Source organism: Lineus longissimus, chromosome 3, assembly GCF_910592395.1.
Source record: "Lineus longissimus chromosome 3, tnLinLong1.2, whole genome shotgun sequence".
NCBI classification, from domain to species: domain Eukaryota; kingdom Metazoa; phylum Nemertea; class Pilidiophora; order Heteronemertea; family Lineidae; genus Lineus; species Lineus longissimus.
The window spans coordinates 27,053,017-27,072,008 of NC_088310.1; the positions used below are offsets into that span (position 1 = coordinate 27,053,017).

The window sequence follows — 18,992 nt, forward strand, 5'->3', positions numbered from 1 at the left end:
ATTCATAAATACCATTTATTGCTATCAAAATCATTATCAAGCACAAGAAGCATACATGTACATGTATCTCGCATAATCTCAGCAACCAAATGATGACAAGCCACACAACCAACATCACACACCAGGGCCCAAGTCAGAATGTATTCACAATATGCACATGCACATGTATATTTAAGCACACGATTACTACACTGTGACTACTTGTTACGAATAAAATCTATATATAGTCCAAAGCAGTGTCGAATTGGCATGCAACATGCTTATGAACTATATAAATATTCTACATACATCATTTTCAGCTATCTCAGCTGGGTAAATGCCAGAACACACTCAAGAATCTGGTCTACATGTATGGTCTAGCTATGTATCAGCCCCCTATGCATACGTGTGCTATTTGACACTACAAAGATGAAACCGATCGTTCAATTGTGTGTAACATCTACATGTATATTATGCTTGGACATGGTCTTATACTTACGACACAAAAGATGACGGTAACAGCATTTGCATAAATGTACACATTCATAATACATTCATACAGAGAGACACATGAACTTGAACAAAATATCACTGAGATTTTCAACACTTATCATCCAATAAGATGTTTCATACACTATTATAATGAGAATAAGACGAATCAGTCCTAATACTCCATGCATTATCGGCAGCTCTCAGCAGTACCATTCGTCACAGATTGACCATGTAAATCTTTGGTAACCCTCATCACCTTCCACCGCAAATATAAAGCAAAAAACACTGACCATGTACGCACTGGCCCTATCAAAAATGCAATTGTTCCATAAGCAAGATAGAATCCATGAACTGCAAGGAATGTCTCAAAACCAATTATAAGGTAGAAAGCCCAATGATAGTGGAATGAAAGTAGGCATGTTGTAAATAGGTTTTTGCCCACTACATGGTCTTTCTCCACTCTTGTCAACCTGTAGTCCAGGCAGTAGCCAAGGTAGTGGGTGAGAGGAATATTGAAAGTTAACAGCTGAAATGAAAAAGGATTGCATTAGAAAATCTAAATCACAAGAGATCCTGATCACCACATGCTTGTGAAGACCAGGGCCTGGTTGTTGGAATAGGACACTAGCTGTAACTTAAATCAATGCTCTCATTGTAAAGGTAACCAAGGAATGGTTAAAAGTACTGTATGGTATCTGAATGTCAACATGTCGTAACATACCCCAATGTTAGAGGGCAGTGTCAGGAAGCCATTAACTGCAAAAAAGGGCCACCATCGACCAGGGCAAAACTCGTTGCTACCAAGTAATCTAGGCAGAAAGGCTAACATGAAACTATTCTACGCACCTGTACGATACCAACAACATATGTTATGTACATGGGAAGAATCTGACCCTTCACGTAGATACCATACACGAAGCAGACACCGATGTAATCATCAAGAACATAACCAATGAACCATGGACCTGAAACAAAAACAGGAATGGTCAGACAACTAAAACAGTACTACCAATGATCCTGACCCAGACTTCTGGTCTGAAGAGCACATTTCATATCTCATTAGTGTATCAGGTAAAGAAGTTTAGCAAGGCTTGACACCCTGACTGCACGAATTTCTCATACTGCCATGCCTGTTTTGATCAGTGGGCAGTGCTTTTTCCATTTTATAATAAGCAGGGCACTGCACCCGGCCTTTACCAGGCAGTGCCCTTTTCTGTCATGCCTTTTCACATTTCTAGCTAAAACACTAATAGAACGCCTAACAGAAATCTAATGATGGTATTATCTCAGGCACAGGACTGTCTACAAAAGACCTGAACCAATCAAAAGGCACTTACCAACAGCGAGATATACAGCATGTAGCACGAGTGGATAAAAGAGGCAGTTTGTGTTAGCTATCAGGTGTGTACGGTTGAGCACTGTCTTGACGAAGCGCACCAATGAACCAGAATACTGCATTGGCACTGAAAGATAGATGTACTTCATCAAAGCACATTTTAACTGTCCGTGATTCCTGAAAATGATGATGGCCTTACACTGCCACTTTAAAATGCTTCTATTTTTTGTAAATATAAGATAATTTAAGAGATGTCACAACAACATTATGCAGGCACAGTTCATATTGGTCCTCCAAGCATCGTATTAACTTGGCCAAGACCGGGAGAGACAAAAGTAACAAAAGTCGAACACTTAAATTAAAATAAGCAAAATCAAATAAAAGGAAGGGGAAACGTATGCAGATAATGATAAATATGGTAGCTACATGTACATGTACATGTACAACTGGCCATGCAACAACTAAAAACATAAACTATTCAACTTGCTCTACAAGTCCTGCATCCCCTCAAGTTACTTTCAAAGGAGAAACCAATTGTAATTTAGAGAGAGACAAGGAGAAGTTTTTCAAATCTTTTGTATTTCATGCACGAGTATACTTTAAATATTTATTCATCGCACCAAAAAATGTTTAACTTGGCTATTCTTATGAAATTGAGGATATCAAAACAATACGTGATACATGTACAAACAGAACCATCAACCATCACATCTCTGAACTGATGGAAGGAAGGATGCAGAGAATGTGACAACCATTTCTTTTAAAAATCCATCAATTTTGACAGGCATTCTTGTCTCGGGAAAGGAGAGTGAAATAAATTGAATGGAGATACTGTACAAAACAAATGATATAATATAGTTTTAATAACGCTGTTTCAAAAAAACATCAAGCATGAAATGCCCAAAATTCACATACCTCGTTTTCTTTCCATAAATTCCATAAGAATAGCCAGACGAAAGACAATCATAGCAAAATAAGCCACCGAGTATCGTCTTATATTACCTGTTGCCAATCAAGAATACTGTCAATATTCTACAGAAAGATTTTGAAAAACAGTGCAAAATTTAGGATTCCACAAAATTGCCGATTAAATACCACGCACTCATCCACAAGCGACATATAACTGCGCATTTGCTTCTGAAACCACTATGAAGTCCAGCCAATTGGGACCAGAAAAGATGTCTTTAACTACTGCCAGTCAGCTTCTTCATGAGGTGCTTACATCATGTGCACACTACATGTGCATCCAAGTGTTGTCTTTGGTTGCAATTCCATCACAGTTTTAAAAAAGACATACGAAAAGAGTAAACTGACAGAAAGTTAATTCTTTAGAACCAATTTAATTTCAAATGACAGGCACCATACATGTAAAAGCTAATGGCATGCACTATAAAGACCATGCACCATAAAAGCTAATGGCATGAACTATAAAAACCATTCACTATAAAAGCTAATGGCATGAACTGTAAAGAGCTATTACATGCACAATAAAAACGTCCCACAACATCATCCTCACCTGAATAAGAGCCTAAGGGTCGAGGGAAAAACAAAACAATATTACACCGAAATGATTGACACTAAAAGCAGTGCTGAGAGCTGAGAGCAATAATGTACAAAGATCACCAGGAACAGTTCTAGTTCTAAAACACATCATCTGTTCAACTCATTTCTATTGAAGAGTTCAGATGCAAAAGCAACTAGCGTACAAATCTACTTCTGGCTTTTAGCAGCTTTTGCCTCTCAACTCTTAATGTGTAAAACAAAAGAAAGGATTTTGCTAATTTTTGACTGAGTATACTTCCTCTACCTCCTTCCCTAGAGGGAGACCCTGCACCACATTTACGAAAGCCTACAATCACAACATGTTTGTGCCACGCAAAAAATGCAGTGTTCATGCTACGATTGTCATCCTGAAAACACAGAAAGCAATCACAGTAATCCTTTAGATTCTAGGCTTCTGACTCTATGAGCTTTCTTACCTTCATATAAGGGCCTAAATTGAGGTGTAATTAGGCCACAAAACAAATTTGCCATTCCAACGATGCAATGAATTCACAATTTTTACAATGCATTTGTGTCAGGAGAAAATGTAGCTGATCATGCTGACAGTACATGTACCAGTAAAGAGCAATACATGTATTTGTACTCATGGCTTACAACAACACATTAAGTACAAGCTGATTTCTTTAAGGAGTCGACGTACCTGAAATCTTCCCCAAAACTCTGAAGAGTATGAGGGGAACTACAGCCAGCAGCCAAACAGCAACAAACACATATTTCACCTGAAAGACAAGGATGAAAAATAGAAATAGCTCGGTCTAAACTTGTTAGGGGCTGATGAGGGGAACTGTGGCCAGCAGCCAGCAACAACAAACACATATTTCATCTGAAAAACCAGTAATAGCAAGTACTATAATGCATACTTGGTATAGGTCTCAATCTTTTGGGGACAGACATTGCCAATATTGGACCCACTAGAAAAAGATTAACTCACCACAAAAGAGACATCACTCATTAGCAAAACTCTGGGAAGCAGTCTAAATCCAACATCAGTGTTATCGAGAGAAAATTGTTGATCTACAGTTTGCTTCTTCCCATTAACATCCTGAAAACAATGGAGAGGAAAGTGACTTCATCATGTTCAGAACTACCAGTTACTGGACATGTGGGGAATACATTTGAAATAATATTACACAAAATAGATCTCAACACAACTATGGCGGCCAACGGTGGTGTTAGATTTGGTCGAGTCGAGTGTATCATAAATTTTCAACGGGATTCAAATTGAGATCATTGGGAATAAGAGGGTTGGGATGAAATCTGTGTCCCTAGCTTGCTGACTTGCAGATTGAAAATGTACTTACAAGAGCCGTGACAGACAGGGCATGGAGACCTTCACTAAACATGCTTGGATTCCACTCAAGAACATAGAGTGGGCCTTTGACATGCCGAGCCTGGCCATGGTGTTGACCATTAATTGAGATGTCCACCTTTTCAATTTCACTGTCAGACCAAACCAGAGTTCTGAAGAAAAATGAGGCCCATAAAGGAGAATCAATCAGGGAATACGATTGAAATGATATTGTAAAAATTCTTCTTAAAATTCAATAAATTTAATATGAGATCATACCTGATGAAAGATGACCTAAGCATCCTACCAGTCGGTTCATGATGAGGAACAACAAAAGCTGCATTTTTAGGATTTGTGACCAAGATGATGGGCCACTGCCCAAACGTTACATCGATGAAGGAGAGTAGATCATGATCGATGGCCATTACACGGTAACTGAAAACAAACCAACAGCATAATAAATCAATAATTATGAGACTTTTATACGGTGAAATCATACTTTGCCATCTCTGTCAGCAGCAGCGTTTATGTCTGGATGGAGAGAAGCAAGTAGGCCAAGTGCCTTGCTCAAAGACACAAAGAAGAAACAGAGGTGATCCTTTCGGGAGTCGAACCCACGAGCGCCTGATTATAAGCCTGGCACAGAAAATCAGGGAGACTCAACAGCAAATATATTCTTGATGGAAAAATTAAGAATAAAAGAACTTTGCAGGTACATAGTAACATTATATTGCCTTACATTCTGTTGTCTCTCCAATCGCCCAACTCCAACTCAAGATTTCCCTCTTTATGCATGGTAAACATTTGAGGCATAACACCTCCTAGTGTATGAAGATGTCCGCACAGATACGCAGAACCAGAGCTGAAACATGGAATACAGAAACCTCATGAATGACGCTCTAGATTATGTTTTAGACAAGAAAAGCAGTGGATTTATTGCTTCTTTCTAATAGTTTTCACACTGAAGTACTTTAAAAGGATATGAAATGCTCTGTCACTTACAAAAAAAGCTCAAAAGTGTTTTTTCTGGAATTTGGGACCCTTTGGCTTGTTAAGAGCTGAGATAGCCACCACTGCCCAAGCAAAATGAGAAGTCTGATGTGAATACTACATTCCAGATGGTCCACTCTGAGACCAATGAAGAATTAGGACTCCTAACTGGCAAAACAACATGAAGTGTCTAACAAATGCTCTTCCCTGAGAAATAGTGATTTGTCAATTACCTGATTAGATCTCTGAATCCAGGTTCCGGTGTGACTATCAGAGACGATGGGTAGTGTCCCATCCATATGGTAGTATTACTTGAGGATGCCCTTTGTCTGAATCCTTGTAATACTTTCAATCGAGGCTGGAATTTAAATGAATCAGTCAAATCTTTCTAGTTATCACTATATTTGCCTTCTTTTGCTCACTTCTTGAAAATTAATCAAATGCTTGATCCTTTTCGTAAAACAGTTCTTCTGAGTAAGAATTACATTACTTCTGGGGGTACATGCAAACCCCAAAAGTTGTTACAAACCTACCTCACTCAGGACACCGAAGAAGTTGAACGGCCTTTTCGGCCCGGGATCAGGACAGGCATCAGCAGCAATGAAGGAATACTGTCCATATGGCTTTTTGTGGATATAATGATAGGAAGTTTTATGTTTACGCCCTTGATTAGAATACTGACTGTAAAAGAAGAAGAACTTGTAGTAGAGGCTGTTCTGGTATCGAATTAAAGAATGACTGAGCAAATGCCGGCCTAGGTGATCATCACTGATGGGAATTTATGAATCCTCCCAAGTAATCCTCTTTATTATCTCACGGTTCACTTCCATGATCAAGACCTGTATGTGCTTCTTGGTCAACATCGAAAATTCGGATGCAAAGTAGTTTTTTTTAAAACAATCAAAAACGAGCTGGATTGAAGATCCTGGAATCGTAAAATCATATCTTTATCCACTTGCAATCCACTTACTTGTAATAATTGTCCTTGTGATCAATGTATGGTATATTGAAAGAATCTGAAAGATTAATTCCCAGGGGTTAATTATATAATATCATCCGGCGTGTTAACCCTATTCGATTTTTGCCAGAGGTATGGAGTCCACTATAGGCCACTGTCCACCTATGTAGGATCTTTTACTTGCCCTGGCAAAGACACTCAGGTCAAGGGACCACGGCTTTTAGTCTCATCCGACAGACCCTAGAGAACCAATCAGTCTTCACTTTCGCCCCAAGTTGCCTTCTTGTTTTTGAAATTTGGGCTCACCGTGGTTTCCTCGCACATCAAGCCAGAGGGTTTTCTTCAGTGCGTTAGATTCCTGCAGGATATTCCAGTACGTTACCCACTCCTCAAGAAATTGTTCAGAACCCTGAGTGTTTGCATGTTTGGCATCAGTCAGGTCACCTAAGAAATAGATAAATTGGCACTCAATCATGCATTTTATATGAGAATCAGACTTTGATAAAAAGATCACGTAATTATTCACAAGATGCACGATGTAGCCTCTGGAACACATAGTTTTTTTATTAGTGAAATTCTTACCAACTTTTCTATATTTGTTTATCTTACCCGTAACTAGCACAAGATCTGGCTTTAACGTGTCAAGGTAATTGTTGCAAAATTTGCGAAGTTGGTTCGTTCTTTCTTTGTCATAGAATTTGCTTATGTGGATATCAGTGATCTGGAATGGAAGAGAATTATGAAACAATGAGGAGACAGCAAAGTGCAGCATGATGCAATTATTGAACAAATGAAAAACATGGAGGCCAAGGCATGCAGATGCACCGTAATATACAAGTTCAGGCCACCCTGACCAGCCCTCGTTTGTTGATCATCATTTACTATTAGTTACTAGTTCATCCTGGAGAACCAATTTTTTTTGTGAGGCAGCCATTCTCCCATACCTCAAGAAGCACTATCCAGGGCTGTCTGTTCTGTAAGTTGGAAGGCCTGATGATAAGATGCTCGGCAATACACACCCTGCGAAAATAAATTTCAGCCACTTTGAAACGACCCTTTTCACAGGTAACATTTGTAATACAATGGCATATAAGTAAAAATTTACAAGCTTATTCAAGCAATTTACTTGATTTCATCCATGCCTTTTAATGTTCAGGATATTCTGAGTGCTTTTGGAGATGATTTGATTTAAACATGACTTTTATGTCAAGGTGAACTTACGGCGTGTTACGCTGCCTGTGAACTGAAAGGGTATTTTCCAAATGGCCGAAATTTATTTTCGCATACATGGTCTATTCGGAGAACTCATTCTGATTCTCCAGGGTTGAGGGTGTAGTTAAAAAGGTTAAAATTTACAATCCCCGATCGGAAATGACGTAGTTTGATCGCATTCAACTATAAATCCATTGAACAGTGGTGCTTCGTTAGTCAACCGATGACCTTTTTTTGGGGTGTGATCGGGGATTGTAAACTCGTTCCGTTAAAAAGTATATACAAGAGCTTGAAGTCGAAGAGGCCCTTAGCAATACACAAACCACCTACAGACCTACGCCGATATATACCTGAATAAACCAAAATATTCTGTCAAACTGGTCGTCTGGAAACGGAGCTGAAGCAGACCGCTTGTGACTTGATGGGCTCCTGTCGATATCCACGTGAATCACGTCCTTGAAGTAGGACAGAATGAAAGCACTGAGAATCAGAATCATGAATACCAACAAAATGCATCGCGTGGAACTCATTTCTACTTAGTAGACCTATTTGATGGGGAAAATCTATGTCCCGGTCTTCGTTCCTAAGGACGAATTCTCTCACAGTAGGTCGAGTGAGACTTGGCAATGATGATCAACATTGACTACACTTAGGAATGGGGGAAAAATTAACATTTGAATGTCTGACACATTTTTTTTCGGCCTTCGTTTTTTTCTAAATTTCCTCAGACCGGAAGTTACAGGAAAATCGAGAAATTCTCCAGATTATTTTTAGCGACTACGAAGTTGTCTGGGCCCAAACTCGTTTTACCCAGGGGTCATTGCGAGCTCCTATGGTCACTTGCATTTGCACCAAAACATTCGAATAACGTTTGACATGCAAATAAGATGTAAAAAATGTTTTGACACTTGGCATATTCATGGCATATTGAATCAGCAAAAAGGGCGACTTATCTCTTCAGTTTTACAGCGTTGGCCTAATGTCAAAAACCACCTTAGTGAAAATCATCATAGTGACAAGCATGAGTCTGTTGCTAATCGAGAAGTCGCACTATGGGGGCGAATAGGCACGTTATCCTCCTGGCCACCTTAATCCCACGCCCAGGTTGTTCCTTTAAATCGGACTGAGCTATAATACATGCGATAAACGAAGTCTCCGATTCTATTCCAAGAGAATCGACTCGAACTTTAGTACAAATCCGCCATCGCTGACACCATGGCCGCCAAATACTATTACTTTTGACCTGGTGACCTCGAGTTTTAAAACTTTTTCAAAAAGGCTATTCAAACGTTAAAACTAAATGCAAACATTATCAATTTTATCACTGAGCTATATAACTACGGTACTGAGATTGAGAATAATCGGTACAACTATCGAAAGATACGATTACTTGCCTTGGATTACTTGGAACTAGTTCGGCCAATCACTCTGCCACCTGCGCGACCTAGTCACAATTGTGGCGCATTTTCAATATGGCGACGATCTGAATGATATCAGAGGGACATCCCAACCTGGCTCATTGGCTCATAGTCAAAGAACATCGCCACTCCAACATGAAAGCCTTGATGGTCGAGAGGCTAAGAGTTGACTACGATCGGGTGGTCACGGGTTCGAGTCCCGTTCCAACAACTTTCTTTTTTCATTTTCTTTTTCTTCTTCATTCATTCGTGTACAGAAATACATTATTAACTTTGTTTATATCGAAATTGAACTATGTACAGGTGGTTTATCACGTTGTATCTTCAACTAACGCAATACGAATGGTCCGAACATCAAGGAAATGCTCTACGGTGAGTTTGGCGAAGGACGCACCAAAGACTTCGACAAATAGTGATATTTCGACAACCTAGAAATCTACTTCTTTATCAATTTTGGTATGGTTTTCTTAAATTCAAGTGTTTGTCAGGTGACGTACGAGAGCTTCAAATAATGCTATCATACAAGCATATATATTTCCTTGCATTGGGCAACGCTGGCTGTCTTTGGAACAACCTATCTTATATCAAAAAGGATGGGGAACGCCGGAACAGGTACGTTCACCAAGTGTCAATTTAAAGGGTTGGATTCTGTGTTTGTTGTCTCCTTCCGTCCAAGGGCCAGAGGGGTTGTATTTTTTAGATTCGGAGCGAGGCAGGGGAAAATCCTTGGGCAAATAAACTAGGATGGATTTCGGGTGAGGCTCTGGCGAATAATACGAGTTGTCTCTTGCAGCGTCTGGTATTGAATGGCCCTCTATCACCTCATCTACCAACATGAGATTAGCGAGACATGTCCCATCCTCGATAATCCAGAGTCAGTCGTATCCTCCTCCCCTCGGACATGTTACTGAAGCCTGGTTGATAGTACCGAGTGTTGGCCTGAGCTTCAGGATGAACATGTCCAAAACCACCTCAGTGAAAATCATCATTAGTGATCAGCATGTGTCTGTTGATACACGAGGAGTCGCATTACGGAGGCTAATAGGGCACTATCCCCCTGGACCTGGCCACCTTAATCCCACGCCCAAGTTGTTCCTAATATATCAGGGTGAGCTATAATAAATGCGATAAACGAAGTCTCCGATTCTATTCCAAGCGAATCGACTCGAACCTTAGTACAAATCCGCCATCGCCGACACCATGGCCGCCAAAAACTACCTCGAGTTTTAAAACTTTTTCAAAAAGGCCATTTAAAGGTTAAAATTGAATGCAAACATTATCAATTATATCAATGAGCTATGTAACTAGGGTAGATTGAGAAAAATCGGTACAACTATCATAATATATGATTACTTGGAACTAGTTCGGACAATCACTCTGCCACCTGCGCGACCTAGTCACAATTGTGGCGAATTTTCAATATGGCGACGATCTGAATGATATCAGGGGGACATCCCGGCCTGGCTCATTGGCTCATAGCCGAAGAACATTACCACTCTAACATGAAAGCCTTGATGGTGTTGACTTTCGTCGGGTGGTCACTGGTTCGATTCCCGCTACCTCCCTGTTTCCCTTTTTTTTCTTCTTTATTCATTCGTGTACAGAAGTTTATTATCAACTTCGTACATATCGGAATTGAACTATCTTTTTACTGTAGAATCACATTCCAAGAATCACATGAAACTGATATAAATTTCGATTATCATAAAAATCAATTAGATGTTTGATCTTAAAAATGTATATATAAGGACACAACACTCTGAAACTATTGACGCTTCCTGAAGTATCTTTTGATGACATGGACCACATATTTGTTTCCATCTTTTTAGTGTTGGCGCGTGGTACAACACTCTGAAACTATTGACGCTTCCTGAAGTATCTTTTGATGACATGGACCACATATTTGTTTCCATCTTTTCAGTGTTGGCGCGTGGTAACATTACCATTGCGAATGAAACGGCTGATGATGTCCACATAAAAGGCGAGGTTTGGACAGATGATAAGTCGGAAAAAAGGACCAATTGGTTCTCATCGGCAATTGAGCCAGACTCGGACGAAACCAGGTCCATTGCGTTCATGGCAAAACGGGCTCATAAGCTCATATTTTCCATTGAAGGGAGTCCTTCCAAGTTGCAGGTTTGGATAACTGATGAGAAACGTGTGGACAGCACAAAGATATCCTGGATTATTGTGGAGGAAGGTGGCTACCTTAAGGCCAAGAGTGCGAAGAATGGAAAGGTGATCAGCTCGGTCAAGCTGAAGTGAGCAGGGCAGTTAAAGGGGGGCTATACGGGAACTATATGGGGGCTGATTGGCAGTCTTCATGCGAGGAGCCTGATGCTTGGGTTGAGTATGATTCGCCGCTAGTCATATTCTTCCCGCAGCGGGAATAGTTTCGAAGTATATTGTAAGAGAGGAAATAAGCCATTTGCGACCCTACTTAATCTGCCCTCCCTCACTCCTGTCTATAGTCCCCCCTTAAGCGGTCACGAGGTCTATCTGGAAAGACAAGACGTTGTTGATTGAACTTTGTATATTTAAGCCACTGAAACGATTCAGACAATACATACAGTATAGCATATATAGCTTTATGGCTTTTTGATGGATAAACTTTGTTTATAGTTGTGAAAGTTGCTTTAAGAAGTATCCAAAACTACGATTTAAAAGCGGGATGACCGGAACATGTGAGCCTAGCTAACATCCTTATTAACTCTGCTCGGTAAAATCGCAGCGAAATCGAGTAGACAATGAAGTTAAAGCAATAATTCAGGATGGCCCACTGGTTAAACAATTCACCCAGTTGGTCCAGGATTTCAGCATAGCTAGGTTCCATCGACTGACCAATGATAAGCGCAGAATAGGTCCACGTTACGGTGCTTGGCGACATGAAGACCAGATACATTGCTGAAACAGCGATTAAGTTCATCACGGGTTTTAGGTCCTGAGACTCCTTTGTTTTATTAAGACTCATCTTCTCTGAGAGCTTTCGACGAGAAACTACAATACCTCGAACAATAAAAAGGTTTGCCATAAAAATAATCGAGCCTGGTCCGAAATAATATAGGCTGTTCTGCAATAAGACATAACCTAAAATATTTTCCTTGAAGAAACAGTGTCGTATTCCTTGACTTTCCATTATACTGCTAAGTATGGGCATGTAAAGGCATACCAGGCAAATAGAAAGAATCACAAATGCCAGCAAACCTTTTCGTTTCGTTGCGGTGATTCCTGCTCGTTTTAGGGGAAACCAGACGACTATTGCTCTCTCCAGTGAGAATATGGCAATTACCCATGCAGAGATGCACTGAAATGCCACAAAGAAATAACCAAAAACTTTGCAATTTAGAGTCGAAGATAGAAATAAATTAATGCTGAGTTGTCCATTTGTGAGAGTTTGCAACCCAGAGGACATCCAGAGGACGACCCCGACAAAGAAGATACAACAAGTGTCGGCGATGGCGAGGATGCTTAGGTAGTGGATGGTGGCATCGTTACGCTTTCTGGCCCGGTAGAACACGACGATAGACAAGCCATTCCCGATCACACCTATGACCAAGATGATTATCATCACGTAGCCTTGTATTATTGAAACAACGTCATAAAGAGTTCCAGCTAAGCCGACCGGTGGCTGAATAGGGATAGTGATGGTATCTTCCATTGCACACCAAATCCAAGAGGCCACCGATCCACCAAAACGTCGTCGGAGGGTCACTGCTCTGAATGGGAGCTAGTCATTCTCTATCACTGAACAGTTGTAAAATGTGTCTCTCATGTACTATATCATTTTACTAGGAAAACAAATCAAAGTAATAACATGTACTAAATAAAGATGGTCACATATAAATACACCAGCTTCCAGAAATAACGTTCCGTTTTGATCACCACTTCGTGACTAGTTGGCGTCTTCTCTGGTGGTGTGGTGTGATAGAATCTCTCTTCTCAGGACACACAAATGCTGTCCTCAATAGAAAGGTGTCCAGAGTTCAGAGGTCCAGAATCTGTGTCCTTCACTGAGAGGACCTTGGGGCTGACAAATGCTGTCCTCAATATGGAGATGTCGAGAGTAGAGAGGTCCAATTCAGTCTCCTTCATATCAAGAGGGTGTCCCCTAGTGGAGGTTCCGCTGTATTTCAAGGAGGGTGTACATGTACAGTTTGTCCTTTAGCCTGCAAATTTCACTATCTCTTGTCTGGGGAATTCATAATATTCTTGTCTGAGAACATGAAGCATGAAAAGTACAATGACACAAATGTTAATAATTTAAAGGTCTTTATTCCATTCCTCGAAGGCTAAAAAGATCTCACATACAATTCTTTGTACACAATCGGGAATATAACACTGTACAAGACTTCAAAAGCACATGCAGAACAGAGGCAACTGATACCAATATGAGGCACAATATTGAAGACCAGGCTTTGTGTCAGAAGACACCAAAAGACCTACTAAGGCAAACTAAATACATTTTGGAATTCAAATAGTCTTCTAAAATGTGAGAGTTTCTCCCATAAGAACGGGTAGACATGTTTCATTTGGTAACTAACCTAGGCTTGACGTACATGTACTGGCAGGTACATATACATGTATATCACTTAGCTTCTGTACACTCCCTTGATGAGAGACTTTAAAGAATGGTGATAAGTAAATAGTTCAAAGCTGATTCTGATGCACAACACTGTTAAGCAGACAGGACTTCCTCAATAAATGTCATTACGCTAGAAGCAAAGCTGGTTTATTCATCTTTTTAGCAACCTTCCCATTGATGAACAGGCAACTTCTCAGTTTTAAAACAGTTCAAGCAGCTGTAATCCTAAGTTTGATGCCTTTGACATCATGCTGAAAGGACATGATTTACAAAAGACAGAACCTTTGATATACTGGACTATATAGTACTAATGCTACCAGGGTAGTAGTAGTCACCTAGTCATCATCACTAGATTCGTCTGGTTGGCTTTTTCTGCGGTAATACCTCCGCGCCCTCTCAAGTCGATTTCTGAACCGTTTGAACTCTGTCCATGTGATATCTCCAGTATTACTAGCATCCCTTCCATTTGCACTTCCCTCTGTGGAGTCAGTCCATGAGCCAGTAGCAGCAGGCTCTGTTTCATTTGCACCAGAACAGCTTGGAGTACTTTTAGTCTCCAAACCATTGGTAGCACTTGTTTTATTGCCAATGCTGGAAACGTCTGCTTTCTCAGGACCATGGCACGCAGAATTAGGGTGGTCAGGCCTATTACATGAGTTAGCAGCTTCAAGATATGGCCCGTATAACCCATCTTCATCGCTACTGTTACCCTTCGACTTTGTATTCACACCAGAAGTAGAAGGCACAACATCAGAAGTTTTTTTCCCAACTTTACTAGTTTTTACCTCGGATTTACTTGTTTTTAGGTCCGTTTTCGTAGCCTTTCCTTTAGATTTTGCTTCAGAACAGGGAACTTGTCCCCTATCTGTACTACTCGAGTCACTAGTACTAATAAACTCTTTGCTCTTGAACTCAACACGTTCCTGCCCACTGTCGGAGTCACTACTATCACTATTTTCAATCAAAGCTCGCAGCCTATTCAACTTCTTCAGATGTGGCTTTTGTTTTTTAAAAGATGGAGACTTTGTTTTGCGATTAGTTTTTGAATTCGACTCCCTATCCGAGTTGCTCTCAGACACACTTGTAGTATCACTACGCAGGTCGTTTGACTTTTTCTTCTTTTTCCTGGATTTAGAGTTTGAAGCACTGTCTGATGAGGACTCAGCTCTCCGTTTTAAGATTTTTAACCTTTTCAGCTTGATTTTTGATTCATGTTCATGGCTACGTTTCAAATTCATTAAATATTCTCGTCTCTTTTGCGCAATCAGGCCAGAAATACTCCGCCTGCTGTTACCAGGTCTCTGCCCCTCTAACCCACTCAACTCCCCCTGTTCCTCTGAATGATCCCGGCTGGTTGATGCAGCGACTCTGGCCGTATGTTCATCCAAGTCCAATAAGTTACCCGACTCATTTTCTTGTCCTCCATTTATATTAGTCACAACACTAGCGAATGCTAGCGTGAATGGACTGAATCCCCCGTCCTCTGAATGCGACCCAGTTTCGTTAGCAGTATCGTCAGAATTTGAAACTTGCATGAACCGACTGTAGAATTCCTCGTTACTACTCAAAGAATCATCTGTACTCCATTCCTCAAGTTCTCGTTGCACCAGTGAATCGAAAAATGCCATCATACGCGGGTCCTCCTCTGTCGATTGATTGGAGTAATCATGTGACATGACTTGTCCACTGCGTAGAACAAGGTTGATGTACTCCTCGTGTGTATAGACGGACCTCTCTGGGTCGTCATCTTCTATGTTGTAACTCCCTTGACTGTTTGGTAATTGGAACGGACTCCATGCCTGGAAAGGAGAATGGACTGCATGTTAGGAACTGCGATGAGCACAGAAATACAGCACCAAGTTACAGTACTCCACACTGAGTAGGCTATCAAGTGACATCACAATGTTCCAAACCTCGTAATTCAAAAGGAGTCACAACTAGCAATTTATGACATGAGTTCAGACATCCTCACCTTAATAACCTTCTCGACTCCAGAGGAAACAATCAGGTGGTTGGCTGGGTTGAAGCGTACTTGATTCACAATTGACCGATGACCCTTTAGTACCAAATGGGCATTGCTGATCCACGGACCTGAAAATATAATGCTGACACATCAGAAAATAACTCGAATGAGTCATCCAACTAGTGGGACTTTTTATGACTGCTATTATCCTTTACTCCTGATTGTGTTACAGAATTGTGTTTCAGTTAAACTGAAGTTAGTCCACTGTTACAGAAGAAGCTGTTCACCTTTCTGATCCTACTATTACTATATAAGTGCAGTTTTTTCACGACTTGAGATACCCGATAGCATCTTCTTATATGCCAGGAATGAAAATTGTACTTACTTGCAGTTTTATCATCGGGAATCCTCCACATGTAGAGATTGAAGTCGTCTGATCCCGATATCAAGTACTGGAGTAGAAAGTAATGAGTATAAATGAAGATGATACAGCGTCCTCACCTTTTCTACACAGGTTAACTAGGCCTTCCTTAAGATACTGTTTGTGAGATGAAGACATTTGTAGACTCATCTATCCAGGTTTCGAAGTATTCTTAACAGAGTTGGGAACTTGGTAACTCTGCCACATCATTTACAAACATAAAGATCACACATATTTCCAAAAACCTTTGGGTGGGTAACCGTAGGTAGGCAAATAATCAACAACAAAACAAGTATTTTCCAGAAATAAGACCAGTTCTAGCAGCACTTACTTGGTCCCGGTCCCCAGCAAAGCAACAGCTCTTCATAGTACACGAGTTGTAATAACCAGCGTGGTCAAACTGGAATAGCGCCTTGGGTGAATGAATGTGGTACATGACAGGGGGCAGGCGGCGACGTAGTGCTATGATCTTGTCACCCGCCTGGTTGATGCGTACACTCATACAACTCTGCTGAGACATACTCCCACCGTAATGAAGAACACAACTGGAGATAATGAAAGAAACATGCGAGTCAGTTATGGATCACAATGAAGAATATGAAATACTATTATATAGTGTGTACTTATGCATACTTCTGGGACATTACTCCTTTAGGCAACCACTTTTTAAACTTATTGTCAATGAAAGTAGGTCATTGATCACTCAAAAGTCAATAGGTATGACATCAACTTTTCAATACAGTACCAATAACAATGTACACCACACGATGAAGGCAGCACAACCACAGAGGAGAAAATTCTACCATCTTTACTGACCTTCTTGGTTTGCGTATATCCCATAGCGCGACGCCCTCTTTTGAATTAGCCGTGCAGAGTAGGCGCGGTTCCACAGGGTTGTACATCACAGCATGCATGGGTGCCATCGAGTTGGCAAGGCAGAATGGATCTGAAGAACAATTGAAAGGATTAACAATCGCTTAACACAAAGTAGTTTTCGTTTTTCATAATTCTATATTTTGCACTAACTTCTGGTACACAACAATTTCACGGCGATATTTCAACTTCTCAATATAAAAAATACTCGTACCTGTGCTGGGCCGTTCTCTGATATCGAATATAAGGACACGCCCATCGTCACAGGCACTGGCAAAGACACTGTCATTGAACGGATGGACTGTCAGGCCATACACAGCTTCTTCATGCATGAACACATCAACTGGCTCACCCCTGAAGTTAGCAAAAGAGAACATATTGAATTGACAGACTACAGAGTTGAAACATACTCTTGATGAAAAGCCGATTGTCTTTTTTAGAGATGGGACTGACTTCAGCCAACAGACTGTTCAAACTTTTCATTCTGGTTCCCTGGAACTATCACAACAGCTTCCAACCCTCTTTCACTGCATTTTGACACACAAGGCTCAAAGAGGCTGCCTGTTATCAATGTACATGTAAGGACTGGAAAACTGAGCAAGGCTCAACTGTAGTGTAGATTATTCAAAGTGTCAAGGTTTGAAGATTATAATGTGCATTGTATGCAAGAATCTTTCCTTACCTGGCAACGTCATGGACTGTAACTTGCTCATCATTGCCTGGAATACAGAATCAAAACTGAGTGTAAGGAGTCGTGACATCTGATTTTACCTTGTTTCATTATCAGACTGATTCAATTTTAAAGTGACTGTTTATGAATGGTGCATGGGTCTTTATTTGGTTGAAATTACCATACACCGATTAGGCCAGAATCAAGTTTTTGGCACCACTCAACCAGCAAATCACTGAGAAATTGATAACACGATGAAATTTATATGATGAATGAACAACCTAGTTTGTGACTTTGTCCTCCTTAGTTGGTTGTGACATTCGTTTTGGAAGAAACTCAACATCCATCCATCTTTTTTTATCTCAATTCTAATCTTACCTCCAGAGAAAATCTTTTGATTCCCATTGTCAAAAGCAAGGCAGAAGATATTGCTGTTGTGTTCGGCCTTCATCTGGATGGGGTTGCCAGCGTCGGAGAGCGCCCTCTCGACATTCCATAGCAGCACACGCTTGTCATCACCACCTGAAAAATAGACAGTACCGTACTGGTCATTAGAATTTAAACTGTTGTATGCAATATGGTCTGCCAAATTTAACTTTGAATTTGAGGGCAATTTTCACACCTATATGTATAGGCCTCCTGACATACACACGTTGATTAAGCATTTACAATGTATACCAATATTTCGACATCCTTGATCAGCTGATGACAAAAACAAATGGGGGAATGTCAAATTTACAGCAGCTAAATAATCAAAAGTACTTCTCATATTCATCATGCAAGTACTCCATTATGTTCCTAATAATCTCGTACTCTGCAGAGGACCAATCTCCACCCAATTAAATCATAGAACGCCCTGTATGTGGGTGGAATGTACACACCTGAAGCCAACCACTCGCCACCATTGTGAGAAAACTCTATGGCATTCACACAACCATAGTGCCCACGAAGATCCCTTCTGTACAAGTTACTGCACAATCTCAAACGCTCTCTGAGCAATATTTTCTTCTGGAATTCATCCTCTTTGTATTCACGTCGGAAAATGTAAGGAATAGGACTGGTAACTGCTTTCTTTGAGCCTGACATTTGGGCCATCTCAACAGCGCCAGTCTCCGAAATCATGAAAATGGCTGACTGACGAAAAGATGGCGCCACCAGACGATGATAAATTTGAGGACAAAAATGCTCTGTTGGAGGTTCTTTATCTGAAGTCTTCCTGGCTCTTCCTCCACAGCCTCCGGGCTCTG

The 18,992-nt window shown here is 40.6% G+C and overlaps 3 protein-coding genes across 4 annotated transcripts; 1 reads left to right on the forward strand and 2 right to left on the reverse strand.

Moving 5' to 3' along the window:
* Position 1: 1 nt before the first annotated feature.
* Positions 2 to 8,897, reverse strand: LOC135484477 (transmembrane protein 62-like). Of its 2 annotated transcripts, XM_064765998.1 has the most exons (15): positions 8,169 to 8,897; positions 7,216 to 7,327; positions 6,913 to 7,050; positions 6,619 to 6,664; positions 6,182 to 6,329; positions 5,882 to 6,006; positions 5,398 to 5,520; positions 4,938 to 5,093; positions 4,672 to 4,831; positions 4,302 to 4,412; positions 4,011 to 4,089; positions 2,723 to 2,809; positions 1,809 to 1,934; positions 1,318 to 1,436; positions 2 to 997 (listed from the first exon to the last, which is right to left on the reverse strand). In XM_064765998.1, the coding sequence occupies exons 1-15, from the start codon at positions 8,346 to 8,348 to the stop codon at positions 659 to 661; spliced, it is 2,049 nt and encodes a 682-aa protein (XP_064622068.1). In that variant the 5' UTR covers positions 8,349 to 8,897; the 3' UTR covers positions 2 to 658. The 2 variants fall into 2 exon arrangements, with proteins under 2 accessions (XP_064622068.1, XP_064622069.1); XM_064765999.1 differs by lacking the exon at positions 2,723 to 2,809 and having other exon boundaries at positions 8,169 to 8,896.
* An 817-nt stretch (positions 8,898 to 9,714) lies between these two features.
* Positions 9,715 to 13,509, forward strand: LOC135484480 (uncharacterized). The gene is made up of 2 exons (XM_064766001.1): positions 9,715 to 9,848; positions 11,158 to 13,509. The coding sequence occupies exons 1-2, from the start codon at positions 9,830 to 9,832 to the stop codon at positions 11,499 to 11,501; spliced, it is 363 nt and encodes a 120-aa protein (XP_064622071.1). The 5' UTR covers positions 9,715 to 9,829; the 3' UTR covers positions 11,502 to 13,509.
* LOC135484478 (DDB1- and CUL4-associated factor 5-like) lies at positions 13,489 to 18,864 on the reverse strand. Its single transcript, XM_064766000.1, has 9 exons — positions 18,627 to 18,864; positions 18,124 to 18,267; positions 17,758 to 17,794; positions 17,290 to 17,429; positions 17,019 to 17,148; positions 16,534 to 16,747; positions 16,167 to 16,233; positions 15,791 to 15,909; positions 13,489 to 15,617 (listed from the first exon to the last, which is right to left on the reverse strand). The coding sequence occupies exons 1-9, from the start codon at positions 18,838 to 18,840 to the stop codon at positions 14,154 to 14,156; spliced, it is 2,529 nt and encodes an 842-aa protein (XP_064622070.1). The 5' UTR covers positions 18,841 to 18,864; the 3' UTR covers positions 13,489 to 14,153.
* Between the last annotated feature and the right edge of the window lie 128 nt (positions 18,865 to 18,992).